The sequence below is a fragment of the Danio rerio genome, chromosome 8, assembly GCF_049306965.1.
Source record: "Danio rerio strain Tuebingen ecotype United States chromosome 8, GRCz12tu, whole genome shotgun sequence".
NCBI classification, from domain to species: Eukaryota; Metazoa; Chordata; class Actinopteri; order Cypriniformes; family Danionidae; genus Danio; species Danio rerio.
Window position 1 is genome coordinate 15,490,844 of NC_133183.1, and position 10,701 is coordinate 15,501,544.

General features: G+C 32.6%; 2 protein-coding genes across 6 annotated transcripts in view; one reads left to right on the top strand and one right to left on the bottom strand.

Annotated features, from left to right (window-relative positions):
* Positions 1 to 10,625, top strand: part of LOC567909 (LON peptidase N-terminal domain and RING finger protein 1) — a 42,025-nt gene extending 31,400 nt beyond the window's left edge. The window contains exons 4-5 of the mRNA XM_073910125.1: positions 5,568 to 5,731; positions 10,158 to 10,625. Of these exons, the coding sequence (XP_073766226.1) occupies positions 5,568 to 5,591 (24 nt within the window). The 3' untranslated portion in view covers positions 5,592 to 5,731; positions 10,158 to 10,625. The remainder of the gene's footprint in view (positions 1 to 5,567; positions 5,732 to 10,157) is intronic.
* The window catches only part of si:dkey-258f14.3, a 47,821-nt gene that overhangs the window by 32,117 nt on the left and 5,003 nt on the right, over positions 1 to 10,701 (bottom strand). For all 5 annotated transcript variants that reach the window (XM_073910123.1, XM_021478381.3, XM_073910122.1 and 2 more), the window contains exons 2-5: positions 9,996 to 10,361; positions 7,223 to 7,342; positions 5,593 to 5,718; positions 3,636 to 3,807 (exon numbers count right to left, since the gene is read on the bottom strand). In XM_073910123.1, the coding sequence (XP_073766224.1) occupies positions 3,636 to 3,807; positions 5,593 to 5,718; positions 7,223 to 7,342; positions 9,996 to 10,361 (784 nt within the window). The remainder of the gene's footprint in view (positions 1 to 3,635; positions 3,808 to 5,592; positions 5,719 to 7,222; positions 7,343 to 9,995; positions 10,362 to 10,701) is intronic.

Below are 10,701 nucleotides of genomic sequence, written 5' to 3' on the forward strand. Positions count from 1 at the left end.
TTTGTGTTGGACTTGATTATCCATTCAACCAATAGACCTTTTTTCCTACACACCATGATACTTTGTGTGACATATGGGAGCAACACTTTAAAACTTGGATACATCAGGGTGTCGTCACAGATCTCCTCACAGCTTATTCATTCATTCAGCCTAATATGCAAGTCTCAAAACTAATGCCATGCCAGAGCCAGCAAAGAAACAGAAAGTGATCAGACACAAGGCCAAAGAACAATCAATAGAAGACACTCAAATAAAGAGGCTCTGTTACTTTATAACCTATCAGGCCCAGGGCTACACTGGGACACAATTTCAGTGCCGGGAAATCCCACACCCAGCAAGGCCATCCTTTGATAAATGAACTCTCTCTGGCTGAGGGCCAGACACATGAACAGTATAAAGAGTGTGACTCTTCAATATATTCTGAATTATTCGTCTCCCTGTTGAATTTTTTCCCCAATTTCTGTTAAACCGAGAGCAGATTTTTTTTCAACACATTTCTAAGCATAATAGTTTTAATAACTCATTTCTAATAACTAATTTATTTTCCCTTTGCCATGATGACAGTAAAGAATATTTTACTAGATATTTTTAAAGACTTCTATACAGCTTAAAGGGACATTTAAATGCTTAACTGGGTTAATTAGGTTAACTAGGCAGGTTAGGGTAATTAGGCAAGTTATTGTATAATGATGGTTTGATCTGTACAGATGACTATAGAAAAATATATAGCTTAAAGGGGCTATTCATTTTGACCTTAAAATGTATTTTTAAAAAAGTAAAACTGCTTTTATTCTAGCCGAAATAAAACAAATAAGACTTTCTTCAGAAGAAAAAATATTATCAGGCCTACTGTAATAATTTCCTTGCTCTGTTAAACATAATTTGGGAAATATTTATACAAGAAAAAAAATTCAAAGGGAGCCTTATAATTCTTACTTCAACTGTACATCAATCTTTTCCTGCTGTGTTTGGTCTTTGCTGAAGAGAATATAAGGCCTTGTTTTACGCTTTGCAGTGGATGGTTCTGAAAAAAGAGATCTAGATACTACTGGGGCCATGCAAATAATTAAAGGCTCAGTTCTCATTTATCGTATCCTCCGTTTTCTTTTCAATTGTCTCAGTTTTCCTTTTATCCTTCTACCTCTCCCTTCAGTTATCAGCTTCATATACTGAGTAAAGAAGAAAACTAGTTTTACTGGAAACTTAAACCAGTCACCTCAATGGCAAAATAGCCCAGTCATTCTTCATGCTCTAGAGTTACAAACATAACTATCTCCAATTTGGAGCAAAAAAAAAAAAAAAAACACATTTTAATTTGTATAACATTAATTCAATTCAGTGGGTGTTTTTTTTTTTTTTTTTTTTTAAGAAAGGTACTTTAAGTCTAAACAAATATGCATAAACGTATGACGATTCCCTAAGTATAAGCTATTAGTACATTTATAGTAGAGATATTGTCACAATATTTTGCCTCTGATATTTATATCACAACATCAGCGATTCCACGATATATCACAAATTATTAACAGCATGTTTTATAGAATTGAAAATATGTAAAACAAGTTCAGAGCTGTCAAACAAGCTTAAAATGCTGATTTAAAGAGAGCAGTTTGTGACTAAAAAGGTAAATGACACCGGTGTGTCCTAAGCTATGTTTCCATCCAAAAATGCGAATTAACTTTATGGGCAAAAGTGGATTATATAATAATATAAAATAAAGCAGCGTTTCCATCCAACGAGTCAAAGCGAACAATATCGTCACTTCCTGATTATCTGGCGTTAAATATCAACAGTAAAAACAGAATTTGCAATGGTATGAGAAGCTGCGTCAATCTTTTCTTTATTTAATAAATAATTTGTGCCTCAGAAGGCAATCCTGACATGCAGTGAATGTGCAGTAGCATTTGAAGGCATGAGACGCGGAGCACAGATGCTCTTGATTCTGGAGATCATTAATAATTTAATAACACTAATACTGAGATGGTAAAGGTGTTTTAGAATAACCAAAACAACATTTCAGATGTTTTACAATGTGCTCTGCCACATTATTATCATCACATGATCTCTTATAACAAAATTACATTATTTCTTTAATGTGTATACTGCAATTTGTTCAGTAAAAGTTTTTCCATCATAGTTTATGTGCATATTTTCTAATAAAAAAAAAGTTAATCCTACTCTGTTTTTATGTTGCACATTTTGCGCATCTTGCCGTTTCCTTCAACCGTTTTTGTTCATTCAATATCGATACTTGGTGCCAGAATATGAATAAAGTATCGTGTCCGAAAATATCACGATATATTGAGTCTCACCTGTAAAATCAGAAATTTGTAATAACCTGTGTGTGCTTTAAATGAAATCAATTCTATGTTATTTTATGTTTCTTTATCATTTGTTTTGCATTAATAATTTATAGCTTATAATTTATATAGCATTTATAGCTATATAATCATTTATAAATCTTAGATATTCGTTTAGTCATCCATTTATTTATTCATATTTTTAATTAATTTACGTTTATTGTTTATTATATTAATCATTTATTGATTTAATATATATATATATATTTCTTAAGTTGCGGTCAAACAGCACTTTTCTCCCCATAGACTTCCATTCATAAGCACACGAATGTGTCAGACCGGAAACGCAAGGTTGTGGGACAAGTTCCGCAGTTTGCTGCAAAGGAAAGTTCAAGCTTGGTGAACTCTGACCTGCGAAATCACATCACGTGACCGCGTGAGACCAATCAAGGATCAAAACATGACCTCTCTGGACAGAAATTTAAAATATGGACCAATCGCTCGCTTTTTTAAATGTCTAATCATCTTGTTTAATCCCACCCCTTTTCACAGCACTGTACGACAGAATTTTGCATGCACAAACTCTAGTGAGACTGCGGCATTATTGTTCTGCTTATAGTTTAGTCTTATAGTGACAATGTTTCATGAAATTATTCTCTCCACTGATATGAGGGTATGTGTCTAACTCGAAGTCTTTTGGCCTGATGTATAATAATGCATTTGTTATATTTGTGCTGTTCAGGTGAAGAACGAGAGCGCACCAAAACACAACTAAGATTATTCAATAAACCCTGCTCATTTATTACCATCACTTCTTCTCCTGCTTCTGCTCTTCTTTAGCTTCCTTCCACAGTCAACTCCTATATTGATGGTAGACCAAACTGTTAATTCAGTTAACTACTGGTTAACAGGTTTGGGTATTGGAAACTTTGCTCACTTGTTGTGCAGACACCTGGAGAAACTGGCATTTCCTGACAACATCTGGCATACGGGGCTGGATCTAATTTATCTGGAATGAAGAATGTGATCAAACACACCCCTTATTTATAGCTGTAACACAGACTTTACCTCCTCAATGGATATGGTCTCCAAATGAGGTTTCTGCAATGCAGTTCTATCAGCTTATAGTCTACAAACACACGCTGCCCACGAGGAAGTTCATAGTGTGAGAGACTAATGACACTAGTAGCAAACGCATTAATGCTTTTTAACCGCAATGAGGAACCATTGGCAAAAAAGATACATAATGTTGCTTTAAAGATTTTTTTTTTTTTTTAAAGCGGAAGTGCAAACAATAAGTGATGAATCAGACAAATGCTGGATCTTGCTTTGCACCTGTAGATGATGTCATTCTCTGGACTGCTCCAGTATAGTGTGTTGTGAGCATTCAGTGCAGAAACAGGTCCTGGTGAGAGTCTTTTATCTGTGATGTTTCTTTCCTCAGAGCCGCTGAGGTCCATCATTTTAATGCCCTCTTGAGTGCTGACCGCCACATGAGCAAGGCCACCTGCATGGAACCAACGGCACAATTACTGATGTTAATGCTAGCGATAGCAGAAATCGTTATTTACAAAACTTTCAAACATCTGAGCCAATTTCAATAATACAAATCAACAAATAATTCACTGGCTTAAATCGCTCAAATGTCAAAGGCTAGTGATGTCTGGAATGGTCAAATGGCTAGTGATGTGTGAATGGTGAATACAATAAATCACAAACTTACACACTACAATTTATTACCATTAAAATATCATTTGTACTATTTTATTATACTGTAGTGCAGTCAGAGGTGTTCAAACTCGATCCTGGAGAGCCACTGTCCTGCATTGTTTAACTGTTTAACTTTTTTCAACATACCTGCCTGAAAGTTTCTAGTATACCTAGAAAGAGTTTGATTAGCTGGTGTCGGTAGGTTTAATTGGAGTTGGAACTAAAACATGTGATACCGGCTCTCCAGGACTAAGTTTGCGCACCCCTGCTGTAGAGTATGGATTCTCAACTAGTGGGCCTCAGCAATCCTGCAGGTGGGCAGCGAGATTAAAATTAACTCTCAATATTATACTATAACTTTTGGATGTCATTATTAATATGACATTTTAAAATGATTGAAGTATTGCACTTTCTCCTGTTCTCTGGTTGTTTACTTCAAACTTGGCACAAAAACAGCCTGATGATCGCATCTGCAACTAGTACACGTCAGTCTGTCCATTCCCATCTATGCATGAAGTGAAAGTCTCTCTTTGTTAATTTTTTGTGAATTTAATATATCTGCATAGTTGTCCAAATAAATGTCCTATGATTGTTTTTTAATGGATGTGCACCTACACAGGAAGATCTAGCGAGGCTCAATGTTGTTTCTGCCATAGAATGTAAAATAAAGTTACATATGAGCTTCAGACGCGCTCTGACTGAGCTCTTCACTGTTCCTGTCAGCGATCTCCCAATAATATCCAGCTGCAAACTCAACCGCCATCAGATCAATGCATTTCACCAGATTTAGGGTGTTTTACTATATTTGTCTGTGTATTTTTGAATAGTAGATATTTAATAGTAGATATTCAATTAATCCAGTTTAAAGCAGAAGCTGGTCTTTTGGAATCTTCCTGTTAACCTGTGGTTCTCTTTGGATCGGTATATGTTTTTGAAAAAGATCTATAAAATTATATATGTATATAGTTATAATATATAGTATATATTATATAGTTTGTTTTATATATAATTAAATGGGCCTTCAAAAACTGATCAGCGAAGGAAGTGGGCCCCGAAGTGAAAAAGGTTGAAAACCCCTGCTGTAGAGCATGTTTTGATTTATGAAGAGCTTGATTCATCTGGCTAACATTAGAATAATAACTACAACTCTTCCTTTTTGTAAAACACATGCTAATAAAATGTTTACAAATGTATAAACATTTATGAAACAATTTACAGCATTAAATAAAAAGCATAAACATATTACAAGTCAGAAACATATTCATCATAGCATAAACATCCAGTCAAAAATTCATAAGTATCTGCAAACCAAAATCAGATTTTTATTTTTGTTTATTTATTAAATTAAATTTAATGAATTTGTTATACAACTAAACGGAAATATAAAAAAATGACAACCAAAAAAAAGTTAAAGGAAAAAAGAATAAAAGCTCATTTAAAACATTAATAAATACTTTTATACACTGTATAAATAATATTACATTAACACTAACCCAAATTTGCACACAAAACATTATCTTAGATATAAATAAAACAATATCTTGTGTGTCTTTACAGGACAATATTGAAATCTCCTTCTAACCTGTTGCCCTGCACTGTCCCGTCCCGGCGGTCAGCTGATATCCATCCTGACAGTCACAAACAACAGAGCCATTGGAATGGACACAAATCTGATCACACACGTCTGCGTCAAGACACTGGTCCACAACTGAAAGTGAAAAGTGAGTTTTTGAGGGAAATGGTAATACTAAAATATGAAAGAGAGCGATGATTATCATACTTTTTAAATAATAATCAAAGAGATGTTTCGTAATGGTTAAATTTTGGACAAAGGACAATGCACATTGCAAATCAGAAAAAAGATTAAAAAAGATGTTGATGATGATAATAATATTAATGATAATAATAAGAAGAAGAATTACTATTATTATTATTATTATTAATATCATCATCAACCTATTTCTGCAATGATTGGTTACATTGGGAATTGCAAACACTCTTTGATCAAACTTTATTTTAAGGTACAATTTTTACTTTTAGCCTCACGCCGCACACTGTAAGCATACAAAATGCGATTTCTCCATGTTTTACATTTCTGTACAGAGCGGTCATCTTTTGATTTTTGATTGGTCTCACACAGTCACATAACGTAATTTCGCAGGTCAGAGTCCACCAAGCTTGAATTTTGCAACACAGCGAACTTTGAAACTTGTCGCACAAGCTTGCGTATCCTCTCTGTCGCATTCAAATGTGTATATATGGAAGTCTATGAGGCGAAAAGTGCAGTGTGACTGCAGCTTTAGACTTTTAGCTCAATAGGTGTTGCATTGCTGCTTATTAATAGTGAGTGAGGTAGTAATTTGGATTTAGGTATTTTGTAGGTCTAGGGATGTAGAATAAGATCATACTTTATAAGTACTAATTCAAAGCCAAAATGGAAATAATAAGCAGGTAATAGGCCACTAGTTAATAGTGGGAAATCGAATCTAAACTAAAGTGTTACCCACTTTTTATGACACGTTTTCAAAAGTATATTTAAAAACGTTTAAATATGCAAATTCAGTCATATTTAAATATACACTAATTTTTTTTAGCATATTTAAGTTTTAAGGATTTAACAGAATGGATTTTAGGAATCTCTTTGTCATTCCAACTTTCAAAAAATACTGCCAAAAGCAAATAAAATCTTGTATATAAACAGGCGAATGATGTATGAAACCTTCAGAATACAGATATAAATGAAATTGTAGAGACTGATGTATAGAAGAGCTGATGAAGTGGAGATTAACAGCTCAATGCAGAAAAAAAAGGCCTTTAAAAATACAAATTTTAAATGAAACCTACAGGAATAAACTGATAAAGCGTGAAGCAGGTTTTCTTTTCTTCAAACTAAAAACAAGAACTCTATTAAAAGCCTAAAATCGCAAAACTGACAAGTACATGAAAAACAGTATTCCCGTTGAATAGTTAAATACACATTAATGGTGATTTTCAATTCAAATGTAACAGGTCAGCTCATGTTTAGATCATACGTGCTGAGAATACTACTTGTTTTAGTTCAGAAACCACCCTGTTCTGGGCACTGCTGTTCATGGAAAAAGGGCAATCATTGACTGTGAATGAAGAGCTTCCAAAGCAGCGTTTCTGCAGCAATGCTGTAATGTGTTTACATTGGATCATGTAATGTCATTACTAAGTTACCCATTGCTCACCCTCACAGTGTGTGTCCTGGACCAGCCTCATTCCTTTAGGACAGTCACATCTGAAGCCGAAAGGCAGATCGATACATGTGTGTGAACAGCCACCGTTATTGACCGCACATTCATTGTGATCTACATCATAAGAGAAAGAACAACAAAAGAGACAATGATCAAATAGATTCTTTAATAATGATACAAAGAATGTGCTTTTCATATACAGTTGAAGTCAGAATTATAAGCCCCCCTGTTAATTTTTTCCCCCAATTTCTGTTTAATGGAGAGCAGATTTTTTTTTCAACGCATTTCTAAACATAATAGTTTTAATAACTCATCTCTAATAACTGATTTATTTTATCTTTGCCATGATGACAGTAAATAATATTTGACTAGATATTTTTCAAGTGACATTTAAAGGCTTAACTAGGTTAATTAGGTTAACTAGGCAGGTTAGGGTAATTAGGCAAGTTATTATATAACGATGGTTTATAGACTATCGAAAAAATATAGCTTAAAGGGGCTAATAATTTTGACCTTAATATGGTTTTTAAAAAATTAAAATCTGCTTTTATCCTTGCCAAAATAAAACAAAAAAGACTTTCTTCAGAAGAAAAACATAATCAGACATACTGTGAAAAATTCCTTGCTCTGTTAAACATCATTTGGGAAATATTTTAAAAAAAGAAAAAAATTCTGACTTCAACTGTATCTCTCTCTCTCTCTCTCTCTCTCTCTCTCGTAGAGAAAGAGAGAGAGGAAAAGAGCGAGAGAGAGAGAGAGAGAGAGAGAGAGAGCATTAAAAGTGGTTTATAAATAAAGCACATTCTTTTTTTAATATATGTTTATTTATTATGTACAAGTTCATACAATGTAAGCAGTAAAATTAGAAATTAAAAATTTGAAAAGCTACAAAAAAACATTAATAGTTATGACAGAACAATAAACTACTAAAAATTAAAGCTAAAATAAAAGCAAAAGACAGAAAAAAATATTTAAAATGAATGATAAAATAGACAACCAAACCAATTTCAAATAATAATAAAATAAAATAAAAATATTAAATTATACATAAAGTTGCCAAAATTATCATCATATTAATATCATTTTATTAAGGTTCTATCTGTGTTCTGAATGATTTTGAGATATTGAGCTTCAAAGTTTTTTCATTCCATAGCATGTATGTGTGTAAAATTTGTTTTTTAAATAAAATTTTAAAATGTAAACAACTTATAACAAACATCCCATAATGTAAATGTAAGTTGTCATTTAATAAGAATATGTCAATAACTAAATTTTAACAAAAATGTCAGATAGAACCCTATAATTACAAGGTGGTGAGATATATATATATATATATATATATATATATATATATATATATATATATATATATATATATATATATATATATATATATATATATATATACTAATTTCTGTTTAACAGAGAAAAAAAATTTTCATCAGATTTCTAAATATAATCGTTTTAATAACTCATCAGTTAAAAAATTATTTATTTTATCTTTGCCATGATGACAGTTAATAATATTTAACTAGATATTTTTTAACATTTTTTTACTAATATTTTTAACTAGACAGGTTAAGGTAATTTATTGTATAATGATGGTTTGTTCTGTAAACTATCAAAAAAAAGTTACCTTAAATTTAACTTTGATTATTTTGTCCTAAATTTTTTATTTATTTTTTTTTTAAATAAAAGCTTTTATTCTAGACAAATAAAACTTTCTTCAGAAGAAAAAATCAGAAATACTGTGATAATATCCTTGCCCTGTTAAACACAATTTGGGAAATTAAAAAAAAATAATAAAATAAAAAAGGCGGCTAATAATTCTGACTTCAACTGTTTGTGTGTGTGTATATACAGACAGATTTGTTACAATCTCTACAATCTTTTTCTCACAAGACACGTTTGTGTTTTTTTTTGTGTGTGTGTTGTAATTTTTAAATACTGTAATACATTGTTACTCACAATTTAGTTTCCTATTAATTAACTTTATATATATCAGAAATAATTCAAGCTAACATTTTAGAAGCGCAACTGTAGTCAATGCTCATAATTACAGAAAAGGTTATTTTAAACCCATATTTCACATTACAGCTACGTTACTGATCAAATAAACATCAGTGACAGCAGTGTGTTGCCATGAATGTGGATTTGGACTTGTTTGTATGTGTTTATTTATAATATTTTTTTTAAAAAAGCGTGACCATTGACTGCCAATATATTCAATTCAATTAAATTCAGCTTTATTTGTATAGCGCTTTTACAATGTAGATTGTGTCAAAGCAGCTTTACATAAATGGTCTTAATATACATCACAGATATAGCTAAAAACAGTTCACCCAAAACAGAAGATTCTGTCATTTACTGAACCAAAACATGTTTGGGATTCTTTTTTCTGTTGAACACACTTAAAAAAGTTATTTTGAAGAATGCTGGAAACCTGCATTAACCATTGCGTTTCACAGTAGGAAAACTAAATACAATGGAAGTCAATGATTACAGGTCTCCAGCATCTTACAAAATGACTTTTTTGAATGTGTTCAACAGAAAAAGGAAATTCATAAAGGTATGGAACCACTTGCGGGTGAGTAAATTTTCATTTATGAGTGAACTATCCTTTTAATAGTCTACCTAAGAGAAAGGTCGCCTACATTTTGGATAACCCATGGGTGAGTAAATTAACAGGAATGTAAATTTTGGTTAAACTATGACTTTAAAGTCCAAAAATAAAGAAAAAATGGCCTATTCCTTAAAAAAAACATACCACAGTCTTCTTCATCGCTGCCATCTTTACAGTCACTGGAGTGGTCACACCTCCATGAATTGGGCACACATTGTCCATTAGTGCATGTGAACTCTGAACGTGCACATGGCTGTGCTTGAGAAAATGATGTGCATGTGTCTAACTGTTCGTCTGCTCCATCAGCGCAGTCCGGCCTGCCATCACACACACTGCTGGAGGAAACACAGCTCTCTGACGCCACACAGTGGAAAGAGCCATTAGTGCAGTTCCAGCAGGAGATTTCATCGCTGCCATCTCCACAGTCATTCACAGCATCACAGCGCGAAGACAGAGATACACATCTGCTGTTCGCACACACAAACTGAAGCACGGTGCACTTTGGGAAACCTGTGGCAGATAAGAGAACAGCTCTTATTATTAGGAGTTCACTTTAAAGATGGATTTAGTTCACTTCCAGAATTAACATTTTCTGAAAATTTGCTCAGCACTTTGTCATCCAAAATGTACAGTTTAAAAAATAATATTACTTTTTTATGACTTTTTAGGAATAATATTTAAAAAATTGTTGTCATATAGTGGGTTTCTATCAGTGGTTGGACATTTACAAATTGCAGTTTTTTAAATCAGCAAGAGTATTAACTTCAACTGTTTAAAAAAAAAAAAAAGTCTGCAGGTTTGGAAAAGTCAGTGTTTTTAAACCGCCAAAATGTTTTTTGTTTGTTTGTTT